At 42.2% G+C, this 21,791-nt stretch overlaps 3 protein-coding genes across 3 annotated transcripts; 2 read left to right on the top strand and 1 right to left on the bottom strand.

Annotated features, from left to right (window-relative positions):
* Window positions 1-377: 377 nt before the first annotated feature.
* Window positions 378-8,260, top strand: dis3 (DIS3 exosome endoribonuclease and 3'-5' exoribonuclease). Its single transcript, XM_061087299.1, has 21 exons — window positions 378-676; window positions 1,269-1,426; window positions 1,588-1,784; window positions 1,987-2,060; window positions 2,228-2,395; window positions 2,551-2,715; window positions 2,855-2,968; window positions 3,276-3,413; window positions 3,574-3,720; window positions 3,863-3,979; window positions 4,073-4,174; window positions 4,456-4,520; window positions 4,617-4,701; window positions 5,817-5,944; window positions 6,094-6,180; window positions 6,289-6,445; window positions 6,830-7,044; window positions 7,170-7,338; window positions 7,427-7,585; window positions 7,717-7,839; window positions 7,986-8,260. The coding sequence occupies exons 1-21, from the start codon at window positions 458-460 to the stop codon at window positions 8,052-8,054; spliced, it is 2,856 nt and encodes a 951-aa protein (XP_060943282.1). The 5' UTR covers window positions 378-457; the 3' UTR covers window positions 8,055-8,260.
* Window positions 8,261-9,757: 1,497 nt separating this feature from the next.
* Window positions 9,758-13,201, bottom strand: bora (bora aurora kinase A activator). The gene is made up of 11 exons (XM_061087900.1): window positions 13,052-13,201; window positions 12,806-12,912; window positions 12,357-12,402; window positions 12,183-12,261; window positions 12,041-12,085; window positions 11,894-11,950; window positions 11,516-11,799; window positions 10,983-11,145; window positions 10,319-10,863; window positions 10,051-10,191; window positions 9,758-9,824 (listed from the first exon to the last, which is right to left on the bottom strand). Exons 1-11 carry the CDS (start codon window positions 13,199-13,201, stop codon window positions 9,804-9,806), a joined length of 1,638 nt encoding a protein of 545 aa, XP_060943883.1. The 3' UTR covers window positions 9,758-9,803.
* Window positions 13,202-13,635: 434 nt separating this feature from the next.
* On the top strand, window positions 13,636-15,428 carry mzt1 (mitotic spindle organizing protein 1). Its single transcript, XM_061087388.1, has 3 exons — window positions 13,636-13,906; window positions 14,053-14,198; window positions 14,746-15,428. Exons 1-3 carry the CDS (start codon window positions 13,855-13,857, stop codon window positions 14,767-14,769), a joined length of 222 nt encoding a protein of 73 aa, XP_060943371.1. The 5' UTR covers window positions 13,636-13,854; the 3' UTR covers window positions 14,770-15,428.
* Window positions 15,429-21,791: the final 6,363 nt, after the last annotated feature.

The following is a 21,791-nucleotide window of genomic DNA, read 5'->3' as shown; positions in this document are numbered from 1 at the left end:
TTGACTGAACTTCAACTCATCCGACACACATTACACGGGACAGTCGTGCAGTACTCCCTCCCAAGCACAGGGGCGCTGTTTGATAAAGTACCTCTCATGGAACCGGCCAACCCAGCCCCTGTTCTTGTCTGTTTTCATTGAGCAAGAATTAGACGGTCAACCAAAACTGAAACACATATTTTAAAAATGGTTTATTATCACTAAATATTATCTTTGAGTAACGTGGGTATCACTTACACACTTTAATTATTTAAAAGGATTAAAACTGATTTTAAAGGAGCACCTTAAATGTATTGTCATATATACATCAAAGGTTTTCCTAAACTCCGGGGAAGGTTTTGATCGGCCCACTCACTCAGTTTCTACCATAGACTACACATGGGCATCTAGCTAGCTGCTCGCTTGTGCTGGAGCTGAAAACATCGGGATTCAACCTGTGGAGCCTCTGATCGTCATCATGCTGAAGTCTAAAACCTTCGTGAGGAAGACGCGGTCCGGCGGCGTGGTGAAGATCGTGCGGGAGCATTATCTGCGGGAAGATATCTGGTGCGGGAGCGAAGCTTGTACCGAGTGCAAACAGGAGTCCACGGTGCTGGAGACAGACGCGTGTCTGGAGAGCAGCCTGTGCTCGTATCCACATTATCTGATCCCTGACACCAACGTGGTGCTGCACCAGGTAAATAGAAGAAGAGTTTGACACTTTCTCTGAATATTTCATTGTATATTTGGCCTTAAAGTGGAGCTAACTGAAGATTTGCTGACATCCTGGCATGTTCCTCTCATTTATGTTGACGATACACCATAGAATCATATAAGTATGATCATTCGTGATGATACCTAAGAGCCATAATGAAATCGGGGGTTAGCAAACCTAATGATATTTGTGTATGAATGAATATCACTTCTCATAAAATCAGATAATCCTTTATTGAAAGTGGGGGATTTTCAACGTTACAGTAGCAAAAGGTTAGTCAAAATCAGTAAAGTAGTAAGTAGAAATACTTATAAATGTAAGGAGATATAAATAAATGTGGAATAAAAAGTCATATATACAATGTAAACAGAATATGTACAGTGTGAACATATGTGCTGGTTATTATAATGTTTCCCTCTACGCTTCTCTGACTGCAATACTAGTTAACATACTAAATGCACTGGAGGTCTAACCTAAATTTAGGTTAAAACAATAAAATATGTATGTTGACATGTGAATAGGTCAGATTTTCCTTTAATATTTTGTTTACATGTATTTTCCATGTGTCCTGCAGATTGACGTGTTGGAGGATCCTGTGATTCGCAATGTGATCATCCTTCAGACCGTGCTGCAGGAGGTTCGACACCGCAGCGCGCCGGTCTATAAACGCCTGAAGGACATCATACACGAGAAAGAGAAACACGTCTACACATTTACTAACGAACACCACAGGTACAAAGACATCACTGAAGGAATTTTACTGACAATCATCTTCATTGTATGATAGTAAAGACAGTTGCACCTACAGTTACCACTCCTGTGCTCCCTCACAGAAAGATCTTCTTCTTAGATGTCACCTCTGACATTTATTCTTTTGTTTTTCTTCCCTTCAGAGATACATTTATTGAACGGGAACCGGGGGAGAGCGCCAACGACCGTAACGACCGTGCAATCCGCGTGGCAGCCAAGTGGTACAGCCAGCACTTGAAGAAGTTGGAGTCTGAGACGGAGGGTCTCAAGGTGGTCCTCCTCACCAACGACCAAGACAACAAGCGGAAGGCAGAGGAGAGCGGCCTGCTGGCGTACAAATGTAATTTGTTACAGAGCAGTTGAGAGCATCAATATACAAACCTTGAAACTTATAAACATTGTAACCTGACTCACAGACCCAGGGTTACTATTCACACTCTGATTCCACCACTACTCATTCGGATGTATACAAGCACAAGTTTTCAAACGGCATCAGTTGTATTTAAACCTTTGTGACAAGTATTTATTCATTCATGTTTCAGGTGAAGAGTACATCAAGAGTTTGATAGCAAACCCTGAGCTTGTGGATCGTCTAGCATTGTCCAATGATGACAAGGTAAACGCACACAATTTTAAGCCATTGAAATATAGAGATAAATACTATCAGGTTTAAGGCACAGGAGATATTGGTATTGTATCTGTATCTCCTGTTTGTGTTTCTGCCTTTTCTATTTACCCAAACTCCTATGTGACATCTTTCTCTCTTTTCCTTTCCCCCCGCAGAATGAAATCACTAGTAGTAGGGTGTTATTCCCAGAGCACCTTCCTCTGTCAAGGATCCAAGCCGGAATTAAGAGTGGCGCCTTCCTCCAAGGCACCTTCAGAGCCAGCAGAGACAACTACCTGGAAGCCACAGTCTTTGTCCAGGGAGAGGGGGAAGACAGCACAGAGGTGTGTGTAAATTTGAGGATCTCCTACACCTCATCAGGGTTTGGAGGATAACTTGTCATTTTGTGTTGGGACATTAGTTTGAAGGAAGAGGATTTACTTTAATCACAGAACAGTGCATGCACATAATTAAAGTTCTGTACTGTCTGTGCTGCCAGGTTCTTCTTCAGGGTCTTCAGCACCTCAACAGAGCAGTGTACCAGGATGTGGTAGCTGTGCAGCTCCTGCCCCGAGATCAGTGGGTGGCGCCCTCGTCAGTCGTGCTCCAGGACGAAGGTGCAGCAAAGGATGATGAAGCTGAAGAAGAGGAGGAGGAGAAAGCTGTGAGTTTTGATTTAATGGAAGGGCAATTAGACTGGTTTTGTTTATTTTCAAGGAATATATTTGCTGGAAGTATAAGAACCAGTGTTTTTTAAATGCTTTACCCTGCATCCCTGTTCATGTTCCCATGTGTCTGAGCAGTTGAGGTTATCTGTCGCTGAAGCAGCCAGGAAACCCACAGGGAAAGTAGTGGGCATCATCAAAAGGAACTGGAGGCCATTCTGTGGCATGCTCAACGTCTCACTTATAAAAGAGGTTTGTTTTTGCATGTTTAAAGATTTGAACCTGTCCTCATAATTGATTTGTATGTTTCACTCATTTCTGTCCCCTCTTTCCTCAAGAGACTGTCATCACTGTTATTTTGATTTCGATCTGTGAGATGAGGCACATAGTAGATAAAGACATGAATTAATGTTATTTAGTTTGCATATCTGCTCAACAAATTCCCCTTTGAGACTGTAAAGATTGTACAAATGATCTCTGCATACCATATGTACAAGTTGTCCAGGACTCCCATGTCTCTTACCCTCAGCACTGACCTTTTCTTTTCTTTCTCATACAGTCAACCCGTCACCTTTTCACCCCGGCAGACCGCCGCATCCCACGTATTCGCATTGAAACACGTCAGGCGTCCACACTGGCGGGCCACAGGATCCTGGTGTCCATCGATGGCTGGCCCAAAGACTCCAGATATCCAAATGTGAGTGAATATCCGACTTTGAGTAGTTTCCAAAGTTTGACAGGAATTTGAAATGGTCATGTTATATTGCTAACATGAAGCCACTGCGATGTGATAAAATACACAAAAACAAGACAAAAATGTTTTTCCATTTAGAGAAATATTTTTTCCTCTTTTTCAGGGTCACTTTGTGCGCAGCCTGGGCAATGCAGGGGACAAGGACACAGAGCAGGAGGTGCTGCTACTGGAGCATGACGTCCCGCACCAGGACTTCTCCCAGGCTGTGCTCAGCTTCCTTCCCAAGATGCCGTGGGCCATCACACCAGAGGTAACGTGATACCTAGACAAGAACTCTGTTCCCAGTTTTGTCAAGCATTTATCAGTGAGGCTATCAGCGTATCATTTGAAAGCAGATACAGTATGTAAAGGTCAGTGTGTAAACAGTGAATGGATGTGGATGTGTGGTACAGGACATGGCGAAGAGGGAGGACCTGAGGAACCTGACAGTCTGCAGCGTGGATCCTCCAGGATGTACAGACATAGACGATGCCCTGCATTGCAGAGAGCTGGAAAATGGAAACCTTGAGGTACAAAACCTCTAAACGTGCACAACTAATAAAGATCATACATATTTTTGTATTTACATTAAATCTGACTATGGGATTATTTGTTTGCTGTAGGTGGGGGTCCACATCGCTGATGTCAGTCACTTCATCAGACCTGGTAACGCTATGGACAAAGAGGCCGCCAACCGTGGCACCACCGTCTACCTGTGTGGGAAGGTGAGGAGAAACATACACACCCGACTGATTCCTTATGTTACCTGGGCACCAAAATTCAACCCTCACGACGAATGTTACATATATTGTCTGAAGGTTTACAACAGATCATAAAGCCATAAGCTGTTCAATAAATATTGTCATTTATATATTTGGCAAAATCCTCCTCCCATCACCATTACAGTTTTCTTACAAGAAGTTTGAAAAAGATGTTTGGGTTGTGTTGACAATTTGGATGTTGTTGCTTTCAGAACATTAAATGTGTTTGATGTTGTGCCCAACAGAGGATAGACATGGTCCCTGAGATGCTCAGCTCCAATCTCTGTTCACTGCGCTCCAACGTGGAGAGGTGAGGACTGACGATTTGTAGTTTTAAAGTCAAACTGCTGCTTTTGCCGTTGTGAATGCTTTGTGGGTCTCATTCTGCTCACTTGTCTTTCTCAAGGCTCGCGTTCTCCTGCATCTGGGAGATGAACCACAAGGCAGAAATTGTGAAGACACGGTTCACAAAAAGTGTCATTAACTCCAAGGTAAAGTGAGAATACCCAGTTACACAACCAGAGACAAAATCAGACTATGATAAAATGTGCATTTTTAAGCATATGTTGTAGGGATGAGCCGAATACTCGGCTGAAACGAGTATCCGGTACGGATAAAGCACTTTTGCCGAGTACGAGTTTTAGACGAGTAATCGGAGTCATTATCTGTGCTCGGACTGAATGAAAATCCTCACACAGCGTCACAGCGCTCCTCCCATTCACACACGGCTCTGCTCACTCACTCACAGAACAGCTCTCTGTCTCTCAGTCACTCAGGTTCACTGCGCATCGAGACTGTTCCATAGGCTCAGTCAAGGAAGCAGAAATGATTCGTTCATTTCCCGACTGGGTCTTCGGGTACGAGTCTTTGGATCATTTTTCACGAGACCTGCATTGGCTCAGTAGAGGAGCGCTGGAGATGCGAGGGACGTTCACTGTCTCCCGGAGAAATGAACACTCTGTGTTTTTAGTATAGAAAGATGTGAATTATATTTGTTCACAAGTCATAATGACTGGTTTTGTTATTTTCACTTTACATTTACACTTACTTTACAGTAAAGTAAACCTCTATTAAATACAGTACAACATGACAGTTTGTATGGTTTGAAATTGTCATCTATTATCACACTGGCATTTAATTATCACGGCAAACAATTACACTGCACTAAACTTTAAGTGTTAATGTAAAGTTAAAATAACAAAACCAGTCTGTATGACTTGTGAACGAATATAATTCACGTATTTCTATACTAAAAACACAGTGTTAATTTCTCCGGGAGACAGTGAACGTCTCTCGCATCTCACACGCACACGCACACACACACACACACACACACACACACCTGGTGTGGAAATAAATAAAAAAAAAAAAAATCATAAAAAAATTTCAAAGTTAAAAAAGAAAGTTATGTTGAACCAGCCCACTTCCGGGTTAAATCACACCCACTTCCGGGTTAGGCCCCGCCCACTACGAGTACGGATACGGATAATTCATATAGATACAGATACAGATAGTGCTGTACTCGCTCATCCCTAATATGTTGCTGTCCAGGTAATATTGTTATGCCATCCTATTTTATCTTTATCTCTCTTACGACCCGGTCCAGGCATCTTTGACCTACGCTGAGGCCCAGATGAGAATCGATGACGCCAGCAGGAATGACGATACAACCGAGAGCCTTCGGGGTCTCAACAAACTTGCCAAAATCCTCAAGAAGCAGAGGATAGAGAAAGGGTAGGGACAAGGGACTAGGACACAAAATCAGTTGAGATACAGCATGAGGAAATAAGCAGCAATCACAGTTTATGTCATCATGATTCCAATAACTGCTAAATATTTAAACTGGCTGTATTTTAAGATGATTTGTCTTTTGATGTCTACAGGGCATTGACGCTGTCGTCCTTAGAGGTCCGCTTCCACATCGACAGTGAAACCCACGACCCCATTGACCTCCAGACCAAAGAACTCATGTAAGTACCTTTTGAAAAGGTAGAATCCTTTTTTTTATTCAGTGTGGCTCTTTGTGTCATGTGGTGTTTTGGACTTGTATGTGAGGAAACTTGTTTCTTGGTTATTAGGGAGACCAACTCCATGGTGGAGGAGTTCATGTTGCTGGCCAATATTTCAGTCGCCCAGAAGATTTATGACGAATTTTCCGAGTGCGCTATGCTGAGGAAACATCCAGCGCCGCCTCCGTCCAACTACGACGTCCTGCTCAAGGCGGCAAAGTCCAAGGTGAGATGACAGATGGTCCTGCAGGAGAAGTGTCGGTTTTCACCTTATATGCTAATTTGTTAAGATAATGTAATTCATTTGCCTTATGAACGGATAATGTTTCCTCAAATGTCTAAAATGTGAGCTGAAAAAAACGATTTAAGAGGGAACTAATTTTTATTAAATAGTTTCACTGATAAAAATGTTGCATGATGCTTTGCAGCTGAACAATAGAAAACAATTTACAGACACAAAGCAAAGAACCCTGTTAATCAGTGGTGTCTAACCTGCGGGCGGACGATGCTTTTACCTTACCTAAATATAATTCAAGGTGTCTGTAGGTTCTCAGTCATCCAGGTCTTTTAATTTTAATTTGACAAACATTTTGTTTCCTTCTCTTCTCAGGATGTGGAGATCCACACGGATTCAGCCAAGGCGCTGGCTGACTCTCTGGACAGGGCCAAAGTGGACGGCTTCCCATACTTCAACACGCTCCTGCGCATCTTGGCCACTCGCTGCATGATGCAGGCAGTCTATTTCTGTTCTGGTATGGACAGCGACTTCCACCACTACGGCCTTGCTTCCCCCATCTACACACACTTCACATCACCTATCAGGAGGTATGATAACAGATAGGTTACTGTAATCTACAAATCACAGAAATTAGCACAATTGCCAACTAACCATAGTTCGGTCGAACCTACGTATGTCAATCATATTCTTCCATCTACCCTCCCTAACACAGATACGCAGATATAATAGTTCACCGCCTGCTGGCAGTGGCCATAGGAGCAGACAGCACCTACCCAGATTTAATGGACAAACACAAGCAGTCAGCCCTCTGCAACAACCTCAACTACAGACACAAGATGTCTCAGTATGCCCAGAGGTCGTCTGTGGCCTTCCACACACAGGTAAACACTGGTTTGAGGAAAGATAGAAAATACAACTCAACACAACCCCGCTCAATTCATGCTTTTAACACAAATTATCTCCTTGCAGTTGTTCTTCAAGAGCCGAGGCATTCTTAACGAAGAGGGATATATTCTGTTCGTGAGGAAAAACGCGATCATTGTACTCATCCCTAAGTTTGGCCTGGAAGGAACAGTCTTCTTTGACAGCAAAGACAAAACCGCCCCGAACCTTGTTTTCGATGAAGAGGTATAAACACTTAATTAAATTAATTTTATGGCATTTGGACCTAATAAAAAACTATTCAACTGAGTTCTAATTACATAAATGTTTCATACTCTGCACAGTGTTTAAAGTGTCTCTTCTTTTAATGTGTTCAGATTCCCTCTCTGACCATAGAGCAGCACACCTTCCACATATTTGACAAGGTGAAGGTCACAATCAGCCTGGACGAATCCAATGTTCAGCACCAGAAGATCCGCATGTCTCTGATCCAACCTGTGGTAAGAAGTGGACAGGGCTTTTATGACTATCTTTTATATCTTTAATTTTAGCTAGAGGAAAGTTCTCTTCCCCCAGTTTGCGCTCTTCAACAGATAATTTGCAGTACATGCAATTTTTTTTAACAAGTTCTCTGTCTGTATTTCAGATCCCTGGTGTGAGTGTTCCAGCCCCTGTCGTTGAACCACAGGCCAAGAAACCCAAACTGGAACAGTGACAGAAAGATTCTCAGGAACACCAGATCAAGAAATCCTGCATGTCTATAAAAGAGTCTCCTTGCGCTTTTTGATGCAGGGGCGTAAATAACTGTTTTACTTAAAGCACATAATCCATTTTTTTGTCCTTTTTATGATTTAGACAAGGAAAAGTCATCAATGCACTATAACTTGTCTTGCAACAGCAAAGTAGACAATTGAATCATTAAAGGGCATTTTTTTAAACCTGTTTGTGTATTTTGTCATGAACCTAATAACTTGAAGTTATTATACTATGTGTGTTGTAACACTGACAGAACAGTCATGTTTGACCAGAGCCTCACTTATTACCGAGTGAATTGTCTTAAATTCTCTCCCTCTTAAACTCCTTAAATTGTGACCCATCAATGGTTTTAATCCCCAATTAAATATTTGGAGCACTGACAGACAGTGAGGCCTCAAAAAGCCAGCTTTTAGAGGGCTTTAACATCCTCAAATTCTTACCAAAATTTGCAGAAAATTAGAAAGTGGTGAAAATTTACGTATTCTGGAGGAATTTTCAAGGGGCGTAGGAAAATGGCTCAAGACCCATGGAACGCGTTCATTGACCCATCTTCACAAAAGTCGATACAGGTGTATCATGGCCAGACAAACAAAAAACTCTGTAGGTGCAATTTGAAAAACGCAACAGGAAGCCTGCTATTTTGCGTTTAGCAGCCATTTTGGCCATATTCCACATTTTTACTTTGAGGTACTTGTACCAGGGCTTTCATCAGATAAACTTCAAATTGGGATGAGTGTCATCACAACAAGATGGAGATACAAACTAACTTTAGTATATATTTGATGTCTAAGAGCTACAACAAGTCAATAATTTGGTTGACGCTTACATTTTAGTCAAATTAGTTTGATCAGAATTTTGAATCACAATTATGAAATGTGTAAGTTGACCTGGAGTGACAATGTAACTCATACTGGAATATTTAGACTTATTTCTGGAGCATTAAGTAAAAAATAATCACAACAGAATCAACCAGTGCAAAAACAAAAAGTCTTCATGTCAGACAAAGAATTCAAGTTATTTTAATGTGACAACGATCCAGCCCATTCTCAAAGTATATAAGAAAATGGCAAACAATCGGCTCAGTCAGCTTTTAATTCATAAGTGGCATCATTCAGTGCATCTTACTTTGGAATAAATACTCAAACAATCCAAGTAAGATCCACAAGTATCCTGAACTATAACAATTCTTACACATTCCATAAAAGAAAAAAAGGCTTGTCATAAAACATCATGATTAACAGTTTTATAAAAACATACAGTACAAATCTGATGTCATCTGAAAGTCAGGTTTTAACACATTGATCACAGCACCAAAGAAAATAGAAATGATGGCTTAAGCATCAATACAGAATTCAAGTTGAATAATGAGCAAGTTCGATAAAGAATTGACTTGTTTCTCGCCCAGTTATTGGGTTTTATTTTGTAATATAGATTTCAAGTCATCTCCCTTCTAACTTGTGATAAAAACACACTGTGATAAAGCATTAACTTCCATAGAGGCACCTTAAAAAAAGCTAATCAAAACCTTAGCAGAACCAACAACCCCTTTAAATCTGTTCATAAATCATTTAACTAAGATTTGACCCCCATTCACCCAAATTTAACCGATTAAACAAATGCCTGGAACAAAGTGTAAACTTATATTTGATTGCAAAATCACCATCTTTGAATAAGTGTCTCCCTTTGAAATGCACATTGATCAGAGGTCTCAGTGGTGTGGATAAAATGCCTTGGGAAAGAAGAAAACTTGTTTTAGTCCAATGAAAATAATGTATTTTTCAGCATGTAAAATAAGGGCCAGGTAATAAAAGAATAACTATCCCAATGGAAATGTTAGCAGTAGCAATATAACAAAAGTCCAATATATATGTGGATATAATGCTTGTGCATTATATAAGCACAACACAATCAACCTGCCCCAGATCCGTAAGATGTTTATGAAAAGTTAAATGTACCTTTATCTTAGTGTGTCTGCTAAGTTGGAAGGCTTCCTCTGCCAGGTTGGAACTGAAGGACTCTTTGCTGTGACAGTCTGTGCTGAGGCCATCAATCAGACTGGCAGTGCCGGCTGAGGTAGTGTTGTACCCACTGTCCACCTGAATAAATAACCCAAAAAAATCAATTAGACAATGTAAAATGACCAAGACCGATACAGACATTCATATGAGAGTACGGTACACATACAGCGTGGCATAGGTCGCAGTAGATGAAACTCAGACTAACCTGCATGCTGGAATCGTAGGGTATGCTGCTTCCCTCTGCCAGAGAAACAAACATGTGGGAGCTTTCTGTTACGGATACATTGCCCATGTGAGAGCTGGTCAGCTGTCCCAAAAGCTCCTCCTCGTCCTCCAGTCTCCCTTCTAGCCCAGCCTCCTTGCCCTCCTCCATTTTCACAGGTTCCATAGGATCCAGGATAACGCCGTCAATGGCAACGGGGTGAGAGTCCTGAGCCAGGGCCGAAGATGGATCAAGCTCCATAGATGGGAGAGCAAAGGAGGAGGAGGGGAGTAGGTCCTCGGCCTCATGATAGTCTAAGAGCTTTGGGTTGAGGATGGGGGATATGAGAGGAGGGGAAGCCCAGCAGCGGACTCTGGGCCTGGGCTTAGTTCTGACATTGTGCTGGGGATCAGAGTGACAGCGGGGGTGGTGGTGTGGAGAGCAGCTGTGAATGGGAGAGCAACCCTCGACAAATGGACTCTCATTGCAGGGGTGTACATCGAGGGGGGTGTTGAGTGGAGTCAAGTTGGTCAGCTGCTTCCTCTCAGCTTAAAAAGATCACAGATTTAGGTTGAAGAGAAAATTAGTTCACAGAAAGACTCTCTTTTGGGGGAAAATGACTTGTAAGCATCAAAAATTGGGATAGGTTACAAAACAAATGGCCTACCTGAGCCTATGGGTGAACGTGCAATATGTGAAACAATAGGAGAAATTGTGGGGGAGACAAGGCCGGCAGGAGACGACCTATCAGGGAACATGGGACTGGTCATGCTGCCAAGGCTGCAGTCCCGGAAGCCGCCATGTTGGATGGGGCTGGACGAGAAATGGCCCTAAAGTCAAAACAATGACATGTATGAATGCAAGGAATGGTTTTAGCCAGGTATTAAAAATAATAATAAAGGAAATCACTTGGAGCTAAAATATTCCTTGTGAAGTAAAGTTCTTATTTGCTTTTTCAATTTCCATTAATGATATATCCTGAGAGAGTGGTTGTTCAGCTCTGTGATGAATAATTGCATTGATGATTTAAATAATGGATCCATAAAAAATTGATTTTTAACCAGAAAACGGAGATTATTCCGAAAACATATACATATACAATACTACTCATCTAAACCAAAATATATCTATTTTGCTTTGACACACTGTACCAGGTATATGGTTAAACAATCATTGCCTGAATCCAATTCATAAACTCACCGTAGAGGGAGTCGGAGCAGACAAACCGCAGGATAACGGGGAGGAAAACACAGACGACATGGCTTCTACTCCCTCGGACCCTTCAAGCCCTCGTGCAGCCCTCTCTCGTCGGGTCAGAGAAGGCTTCTCCTGTCTGGGATGGCTTCTCTCTGGGCTTGGTGGGCTTGAACTGTCCGAGCCGCTGTAACTGCCCCGACCATCGAGGAAGAGTTTTCTTCTTAAGGAGGAGGAACTGAGGCTCTCCTGCACGGCTTCACATGCTTCCTCGGAGCGGTAATATTCCCCTGAGGAGAGGGAAGAACCAGACAGACATGACTTGATGGTAGAAGATTCTGTCAAACTCAGATTTGATCCTGCTGATGTTTATCTGAGGCTTACCTAGTACTTTCTCCATATCAAACGCCAAAGGTAACGACAAAGTTGTCTGACACGCAACTGTACAACAAACAAAGAGACATCGAAAAGGAATTAGAAAAGAAGAAAAGGTGAAAGTAATGCAGACAGAAATGCGACACACACACATACCTGAGACTTTTTCTTGCTCTTCGGCAATCATTGAAGACGCAGAACCTACAAAGCACAAACATAAAACAGAAATATGAATATGAAATGCTTAAATAAAGGAAACAGAATGCAACCTAAAAGTTAAATAATAAAGATACATCACCTTTTTTAAAGAACGAAGGGGCTTTGCGAGCGTCTGGTGCGGCCCAGGGGGAAGGCACGATGGCTCCTTTGGTGAAAAACTATATTGGGAGACATAAATGACATAATTAATAAAAGACTCTAAGACACTATAAATGAGTATCATTCTACTATGGGTATAATTATCATCCCTTACTTGCTCGATAGCATTCTGACGCTTTTCCTCAATGTCAGAATCCATCCTAGATGGGGGGAGAAAAGTGTTATTTCCTCTGCAAATGTATTATATCAAGATTTGCTTGGTTAATCAAGCACCTCAAAGAATTTCTATTTGTCACAATGTCTTGCTTATCACCTACATACAGTTCTCTTTCGCCTTTTGTCTGCATACAACTCCTGTCCTCTCTCTTCTCCCCCCCTTTCCATCCTCCTCTCCCCATTTGTCTCCTCTGAACCCCACTGGCTGAAGCAGATGGCCGCCACAGAGACCAGTTCTGCGAATTTTTTCTCTCTAGACTGTTTTGAAGTGTTTGCTCATTGTGAATATGGCCGTATTCCTCTATACGGCCATATACAAGTAAAATATAACTTAACTGTAAGCATATGACCCCAAACTGACAAAACCACTGTATTTTCAGTACGTACCTTGTCTGGCTGAGGTATAAAGACTGTCGCTGGATTTCCTCTGGGTCTATGTGGACTGGGAGAAGACTGGCCATTTCATCGATAGACCAGTTAAACTTGGGTGGAGTCTGGAAGGGCAGAAAGGTGAGGAAGTGAATAAACGACTACAAACAACCTTTAGCAGAGCTGCTGGACATAACACGATGTTGAGAAGTTTGCAGAAAGCTGCGTATGAAAGCATTAGTTGTAATTCTGGTTGTGACTTACAGCTTTACAAGACTTGGACATGAAGACGGATGGACTCGGCACCAGGGTCTCCCGGAGGTGGTGGTAGTCATTAGGACTCTCGAATGGGTTTCTAATGGAGGGTCTGCCTGGGGTCTCTGGGGCGATCTGAAGCTCAACATGGTCCCCCATCTTAGCTGGGAACAGGGAGGAGGACATTTAAAGTTCACAGTCATAGAAACATAAAAACAAGTGAAACTTCAACCTGCATTTCGTCAGTGTGGCTGGTTGACAACATGACTTTGCGTTTTACTAGCTTCCTGTTTGTTGTATAAGGAGAGTGAAGCTACTCACCAGTTTACCTACAGTACACACCACATTACCTAAAGTAAGAAAGATATATTTATATATATACTTACAATTGTTAAAGGACCTGGAAAAGCAGAGACACGGTTACAAAACGAGCTTCATCGAGGAGCCAGCGAACAAACCGCAGCGAGAGGTTCGAACCCTGATTTCAATTTCGCCCAAACTGACCCTTCAGCCTATGGGAGCGCCACAGGAAGTCCCCTCCAGCCAATCAGCGCAGAGTCCGTGTCGTCACTTCCTCTTCCAGTTCCGCTATCGAGCTTAGCAGGCTAGGTGGCTAACTAGCTGCGAATTCCACCTCCTTTTAATTGCTTTCTAATATCAGGAGATGGTATCTGATCCCAATGCGAGACGCGTGAAGTCGCACTGAGTTATTTTCAATATCATTTCAGTCTGGTATCGAGTCAGCGGGATATTTAAGCCTTATTTGTTAGCCACCTGCTAGCAAGCTTCGGCTAACTAAACCCATTCAAACCATGGCAAGTGCAGCCAATGCAAACCTTAACGCCGTCCGGGAGACGATGGACGGTAACTACATATTTTTTATTAAAACTCACTTGCAAATAGCTTCCTTTGCTAACCCACAACGTATAATTGTGCCTAACTAACCAAGACATGTAGCAGATCATGTTTCTAACAGTTATAATTTGTCCCATGTCCCCACTCCAACACAGTGCTGCTGGAGATCTCCAGGTTGCTGAATACTGGTTTGGACCTGGAGTCTCTGTCCATATGTGTGAGGCTGTGTGAGCAGGGCATCAACCCGGAGGCCCTGTCGGCTGTCATCAAGGAGCTGCGGAAAGCGTCCGAGTCCCTCAAGGTACAAGACACTGGCTTGAGAATCAAAACACAGCAGATTTCATCCCCTATCTTGAGTTTTGTTTGGACTGTTGAAATAGGATCATCTCTTTCGTGTTAACTCCTAAAATATTGATTGCATCACAGGGCTAATGAACTATAAAAGCAGTTCAAAACTAAATTGTGGGTAAAAGTGTTTATTATTTGGGACTTGCATCATCTGAGTGACAGCATCATGAAGGAAAAATACAAATCCCTATTGATGACAACCACTAAAAGGAAATTATCTTGTTGTTCAGGGAGTTATCATCACAGAAATGTTCAATGTGAGTTCCTGATATTTGTGTTGGTGAAGCTTGTGTATTTCACACAATTATCAAAGTTATGATAAAGCTTTCCCAACCATGTATTTACCCTCAATCTTGGAAACATATTTCCAAAGTCTTGAGCACAGATAACCTGTCCATAAAGCAGGGATAGTTTTATTTTTAGAAAAGACATCAAAATGATCTAAAAATAAATAATGGTTATCAGTAATTTCACTGCTGCATCTGTATTTTCTCTTTCAGGCTTCTGAAAACAGCACAAACTGAAGGTGAAAACCTCAGTGTGGGACTTTTTATAGGATCATAACCTGTTCCTGGATCTGTTCTTACCATGGCCTCTACAGACATATCGGATTTGTGTTGGCCGTCTGTCCTCTGCGACACCACGGCAACAAACATCCATCCTGTTCTGTGCATTCTGTGCACGAGTCCTGCCTGAGTTTTTGTGTAGAAGCATCAGCCGCAGTCCTTCCGGAACATAAGCCATCTCCCAGCATCAGGGCACAGATTCGGCCCCACATTTAGGCTTTCTCTGAGTTTTCTTCTTCCACCATTTGTAAATTGTAAGTTCAGAGTGTTATCAGTGTTGTCATCCTGCCTTCATTTTGGATCATTATTACAATTTCTGAACTTGTGTTACATTTCTCATGAGGAAATGTGTGTTATTATGTTTTTGTATGTTAAGATCTTTTATTTTATTTTGTGTAAGCACAAAGCATTTTCAAATTCTGCTATTTCATGTTGTCCATGTTGAAAAATATCTAAACTGAAATGTTGCAGTCAACGGCCACCAGGTGGTGTTATCATCCTTATTCCAATCCGAGGTATAGGTCCTCAATGGGTGTTGGACTGTGTTCAAGATCCTATCGAGTTTTCATAATACTGTTGTTCAAGAGCAATTAAAATATTTTATGAGAAACTTCAAAAAACAATTGTTTTTGTCTGTATTTGCCCTTTTTACAATGCAGCAAAGCGATGATATTCTTTTGTCATTAGAATATGAATTTTATGAAGCATTTTTACAAAGAAAATGATCTTCCCAGTCTCACTAGGTGAACGGGTTAAATATACTGTGGAATATTAGACATTACAATCAAAACTGACAGGAGTGATCCCATCTAAAGTCAACATGCTGTACAAAAAAATAAGACATAAACAAGAGTCATTTATTACAGCAGGATGACCAGAAACCTTGCCCTTCTTATTTCTGCACCCTATCTAAAAATCTAAGAGATATACTGCAAAGTTGACAAAATAAACTCATCTTTGATCAACCAGAAATGAAGCCACTACATCACGTATCTAACAGCAGCATTGTTTTGTTTCTTCACTGTCTGTAAAATAACTCGATTCATCTTCTGGACGAGGGAAAATGCTGAGAGCACAGAACATTCCTCCACAGGCCAATATAAAGGCTGGAAGTGACCTCTCCTCCGCGAGGCTTCTATGGGTTGTGTGTGTGTGTGTGTATGTGTGAGTGTTTGGGTGTTCATGCAGTGCCGTAGATGTCTACAAATGAGTAGCCCCTAAGCCATCTGACAGTAGCGCTTCACCCCTCACAGGCACACCACAGAGAGCCGGTGAGTGAGCAGGAGAGTGTGTGCGCGTAAGCATTTCTGTCTTCTCCTGCTTTGTCTCGCCATCTTGACTGACAGCCTGTGAGTCTAAATCTCTGTACTGCCGCTTTGATCTCTTAACACAGTATCTCTCTGTTCCTCAATACCAGCATCGTGTTAGCCAAGTATGAAAGGCATACAGATACAGTGCAGTGGCTCTCCTTGATAGCCCATAAGCCTAAACAACCCCTGGCCTCCGTGGGGGGTGAGCTGCATGAGATGTTGATGTGGGAGACCCATATTGAGATCCCTTTATTTTACAAAGGGTAAGAGTTATGCATGGCTTGATTGGCTACTGTGGGCGTGAGATTTAGGATGCATTGCTCTCTGTTTGATGTGTTTGAAGGGTTTCTCCTGATCCAATCTGGCTACTTTGATCTCTGTAAAACAAAATATTCCCAAATCCCATAGTCCTGAGTGAGAGATTAGCGTCCGCATATGCATAAACATCTAAGAGGTGTTCAACTAGGGCACTGGTCAGGTCACATGACTGTATAAACTTAAGAGGCAAGCAGGTCCTGGCATCACAACTTCTGAGGGTGTTTATGTTTGTACGTCTGATAATTATCCAGGCCGCGGATTATTTTTCTGATAAATGAGGGCAGTCTCATTTAAAAGGGAAAGATCTATGTCTTGCAATTACGGCCCAGGTGTGCGCAGTGGATATTATCAAAAATAATTAGACCGGACTGATTAGAAGTTCTTTATGTATAAGGAAGGATGGTCTGTTGATGTTTGTACAATCCTAAATTAAACATTGTCTCTTGAAAGCAGCATCAGTCTTCACCCAATACCCAAAGAGGGAACAAAATAACATAGATGTTTGCCAATTTATTTAAAAAGGAAAAAAAGTGCGGAGAAACTAAAACTCTTCTTAGAGCTGGTTTCCCATTGATCTTGTGTTGAGGTGGGATTGAGAACTATAGACAAGGTGCACCTTTCAAATTCAGCATCTCAAAGATGATCAAGAGCTGGTGGCGTATCCAGGGCATTTTCATTGAGATGGCCAAGATGGGACATAACTAGTGTGGGGTGGGTGGCCATGGCAGCGTGAACCCTAATGAACCTGCTTACATCTTGCTTTTTTCTGCAATGGGAATGGGTTCAATCCCGGGTCGAGCGACTCTGAAGTAGACATGGGTTTTAATCGGCTCTGGCTCCGATCAGCAGAGAGGGAAACGTGAAGCCGATGTGCTAATTTGACCAGAAAGTGAGGTGAGAGTTTTCAGCACATAAAAAAAACTGCATATACTTGTTAATTTAGGTGTAAAAGATGTACAAATGTGTCATGCAGCTGATGTTTATATTACAACCTATACAGCATAAACATGCAGGTACCAGTCACTCATCAAAGTCTCTGGGAACCTCTGGTTATCGTATCCCAACATCTCTTATAAATCAGTCATTTTATTAAGGTTATGCAACTGTGGAAGTTGATTAAAGTCTTCAAAGAGAAGGGGGTAATTTTGGGTTCAGCATCTTGCCCAAGGACACTTTGGGATGCAGAGTGGAGGAACAGGGGATCGAACCGCTGACCGTCTGGTGAGTGGACGACCTGTAGTGGAGTTTGCATGTTCGTCCCAGTGTCTGCATGGATTTCCTCTGGCCACTCTGGCGTCCTCCCACAGTCCAAAGACATGCAGCTTTGGTTAAGAGGAGACTCAAATTGCAGGAATGATCGTGAATGGTGATTTGTCTCTGTATGTTGGCCCTGCAATAGGCTGGTGACCTGTCCAGGCTGACTCGCCTCTCGCCTCACGTCAGCTGGGATTGGCTCCAGCCCCCCACCCGCAACACCTCGTAAAATAAGAAGCATGGATAATGGATTATGGGGTATTGAGTGTATAGACCGATTTTACCATAAGGCCACAATATAGGAAAATGTGAAGAAATTGAATGGGTCTGAACACGTTCTCTAAACAAAGAGATCACATGCAGTGGGTGTTCTGGTGCTTAAGTGACAGCTTGGTGAATATTCCTGGGACCTGTCTGACGCTCACCCTTCAGTAATGTGAAGCTCCACTGACTGTGTTTGCCCTGAGAGGAGTTCTGTGACCTTGCTGGGGCGTACTCCGATACACCACCCTCTTATACTGTAAGATTATACTATTTAGGTCCCAATTAAATTCATAGCAAGGAAATTGGATCATAAACTCTTTACAGGATCGTTAACAATCATTACACAGGATAATGACATGGCAATCAAAATATGTTAAGAAAAAAAAACTTCCAAAGTCTTTTGGTGACTTTGTTGTTTTTGGACGTTTTCCAAGCAGATTAATGTAGAATTGATTGATTTACAGTTGCAATTAGCTGTCTTCTGCATAGATGCATAATAATCGTATATCTCCCTGCTTGTTTTAAGGCCATTAATTGGTTTCATTAACAAAGGCAGTTAATTGAATAACAATTAACAAAGTTGGTGATGGCATCGATGCCGCGCATGCAAACTCCCTTGTGTTTTCCCTTTGATGATAATGAAAACACTTTTTTTTATCAGATTAGAATTTTGTGTGTTGGACTATGTAATGACTAATATGATATTGGGCTTATTAGTTTATTCGAGTGGCTCACTGAGGCATTAAGCTGCTATTGAACACGTTGTGTTTAACAGGTAGGCACCATATGCCGCCTTAATCAGACATTGGAATCACATTTGGTTGTTAAATTGTCTTCTAATAAAAGCAGGTAGTAAAACAACTTGAGCTAATTCAATTCCAGGCGAGTTTGGGTGCAGGGAACAGCTGTTCATATTTGTTGAATTGTTTTAGCATTCCCTCTCTCGTTTTGTGTGCATCTGTGTTTGTTTGTGTGTGCGTGTGTGTGTTGTGTTTTTCAAGGTTTAACTCCAACAGTCTGTTCCTCAACTTTTCTTGTATAAGATAGAGATGGAGGGTGGACTAGCTGTCCACTCTGCTTAAAAGAAGACAATACCAGGCATATTGTAGTGACAGCTTGCATTGTGCGTGTGTGCGTGTGTGCGAGAGAGAGTGAGAGAGAGAAAGAAAACAGAAGAGAGAGCATGAGTGTGTCTTACAAAAACAGAGAGAGAGAGAGAGAGGAAGAAAGGAGACAAAAAAGAGAGAGTGTGTGTTACAAAAACAAAAAAAATATAGTGTGTGTGTGTGTGTGTGTGTTACAGTGACAGCTTGTATTCTCCGTGATTAATGATGTGCTGTGTGACTTGATAAGTGCTTCGGAGGACCAACGCTTGTTTCAATTAGACCTTGTGAAGGTCGCGACGCCGCGCCGGCCTCTCATTATCATATCCATAATCAATCCACATTATCATAGGGGAATGTGGAATGGATGTGTGATAACTTGGTCACACACACACAAAGACACCTAATCACATACCAAAACACAATGACATCCTCTCTCACTCACACGAGCACGCACACGCACACACACACACACACACACACGCACACACACACACGCACACACACACACACACACACACCCTTCACTCCAAGTTGATTTGAATCATAACAGTGGCTGTCGGAACGGATTGTCTGTTCAGATTAAGAGTGTGTTTGTGAGAATTAAGCAGCGTTGATGGTGGTGGCATTTCAGATCCTCTCTGCAGACACAAATGCCAAAACATCATTCTTTGACCCCCCTCTTGGCCTCCCACACACACACGCGCGCACAGACGCACGCATACACACACTTAACCAGGGGCCCTGGGGCACTTTTAATAGAGGCGAAGTGATTCGTATGTTTTTACTCCTCTAATGAGAACAGATTGAGTGGTATTTACACTTCATCGGCTGATCTAGCCACCTACACATTTCCCTCATGCTTCTGCTGCTCGCTGGCCAAAACAGACATGTGGAAAGGACCGGAGCTTGGCTTTCAAACAGCAACACAACAGGATCATTATCTTTGCCGCTTTGGCTCACAGTGGCATGATATGGCAAGATGAATATGAACTGTTAAGGAGAAAAATAACGCAGCCAGATTTCTTTGAGGACATTGTGTCTATTTGTCTCAGGCGGAGGAGAAAGAACAGAAAAGGTGTTTGAGACCGGATTTAACTCTGTGGAGCAGAGGAAGAATCCATTTGACCGAGATCTGACTTGTTGTTTCCCACTGAATCCTTAATTTAATTAGTCTACCTGAGATCGAAACCCACAGAAAAAGGAGAAATTGATGAAGACATCATCTATTTCCTCCAGAAACATTCTAGCAACAAACCAGTGCAATGGACGGAGGCAAGAGAAAAAGGATAAAACGCAAGAATCACACTGCAGTGAAGAAATTAGAGGAATTATAGAAGACATGAAATATTAATTAACTCAGTAATATTTAGAGAAGGAGAAATTGTTCCAGGTGGGATGATGGATGGCGTGCAAATTTCAGGATTAAGACATAGCAGTAAAACAGACCTCCCAAAATTGATGCAATTGAACAAGATATTTTGTTTAATTCAATCCAACACATTCAGTGGACTTCCCCTGTAATATGAATAGGATTTAGTTTCTCTCTTCCCCATGTGTATAGCATATAATGTTTTTACAGTTCAGTCACAGGAGAGTTTTCATGTCAAGTATCAGCTCATTGTTTCATTTCAGGGGATTTTAAGCACAATAGCTGCTGCATGAATTAAACCTGTGACCTTCCTGTTGTGAGAAAAAGTCACTTCCCACCAGGGCCTCCTGCAACCTCCAGTACCTCCAGGGTTATCTTTAACACCGTGGATGGATGAACTAAAACGGAGGAAAGGTTGTAATCACAAATCATTTCTTCCGGCCGGTGTATTACTCACCAGCTCCTTGTTTATGCCACTTTTTTGCAGATTACCTGGGTTCATATAATCTATCATCAGATCTATTATGAGACGATTTCTACGACCTTAATAAAAAAGTCACAGAGCTGTGGCCTGCGAGGTTAAAAATTGAACATTTCCCTGCATGGTAACAGTTTAAGGTGAGAATTTACAACATGAATCAGCTCGGCTCAACGCTGATGGCTTTATCGGTGTATTTTCCACAGACGGAGAAAGAGAGTCGTGACATTTCTTTTTTGGCAAGGAAAAGGCCAGACTCAGCAGGAGTTATCAAAGACAAAAAAGTAAAAAGTTCGAGTTAGCTATCTCTCTCTCTTCCTCTCTCTCTCTCTCTCTCTCTCTTCCCCTGGAGATACTCATGTTAAGCATAATTAAGCAGATTTGATTAGCATCAAGCCTGGCTTCCTCTCTTGACTTTTAATGAATGTAAATCTACCATCTACATCCTAAAGATTAATTTCTGCCAATTAAAAAACACAAGAGGGCTTATTGGAGAGAGAGGGGTGGGGGGGCGGCAGGTTGGGAGGAAAGAGCGTGTTCGAGTCCTTTGAGTTGGAGTACAGTCGGAGTTTTATCCTCTTTCCCCCCTTGTCTTATGGTGAGATGGTCCCTGGAGATCTGTGTCTCTCCCTCTCCCTCACGACCGAGATCATTATCAGCACAATGTTCCGTGAAAGCCACTTTGAAAGGACTGCGAGCGCCATATGTAAATGATGGGAGTGTGTGTCTGTGTGTGTGTGTGTGTGCATGAGGAAGCGGTACAAGGAAAAGGTAAAGGGGTCAATTTGTCAAGACAAGGTTATTGCCCCCCCACCCCCTTATGAGCTTTTGCCAAGCGTCTCATCTCTCTGAGTCCGTCTAGATCCTTCAGGTTCAGGGTT

Source organism: Limanda limanda, chromosome 15, assembly GCF_963576545.1.
Source record: "Limanda limanda chromosome 15, fLimLim1.1, whole genome shotgun sequence".
NCBI classification, from domain to species: Eukaryota; Metazoa; Chordata; class Actinopteri; order Pleuronectiformes; family Pleuronectidae; genus Limanda; species Limanda limanda.
Note: the sequence above shows the minus strand (reverse complement) of the source record. Positions and strands in the feature narration are given on the sequence as shown.

Bases quoted from the DNA above. Each gene is read 5' to 3' on its own strand.
- dis3 (XM_061087299.1), top strand. From the start codon at position 458: ATGCTGAAGTCTAAAACCTTCGTGAGGAAGACGCGGTCCGGCGGCGTG. The intron at 677-1,268 runs GTAAATAGAAGA...TGTGTCCTGCAG, and splicing joins CCAACGTGGTGCTGCACCAG to ATTGACGTGTTGGAGGATCC. The intron at 7,045-7,169 runs GTATGATAACAG...TCCCTAACACAG, and splicing joins TTCACATCACCTATCAGGAG to ATACGCAGATATAATAGTTC.
- bora (XM_061087900.1), bottom strand. From the start codon at position 13,201: ATGGGGGACCATGTTGAGCTTCAGATCGCCCCAGAGACCCCAGGCAGA. The intron at 12,086-12,182 runs GTGATGTATCTT...TGTGCTTTGTAG, and splicing joins CCCTTCGTTCTTTAAAAAAG to GTTCTGCGTCTTCAATGATT. The intron at 11,146-11,515 runs GTGAGTTTATGA...TTTTGACTTTAG, and splicing joins CTGCTCCGACTCCCTCTACG to GGCCATTTCTCGTCCAGCCC.
- mzt1 (XM_061087388.1), top strand. From the start codon at position 13,855: ATGGCAAGTGCAGCCAATGCAAACCTTAACGCCGTCCGGGAGACGATG. The intron at 13,907-14,052 runs GTAACTACATAT...ACTCCAACACAG, and splicing joins CGTCCGGGAGACGATGGACG to TGCTGCTGGAGATCTCCAGG. The intron at 14,199-14,745 runs GTACAAGACACT...TTTCTCTTTCAG, and splicing joins AAGCGTCCGAGTCCCTCAAG to GCTTCTGAAAACAGCACAAA.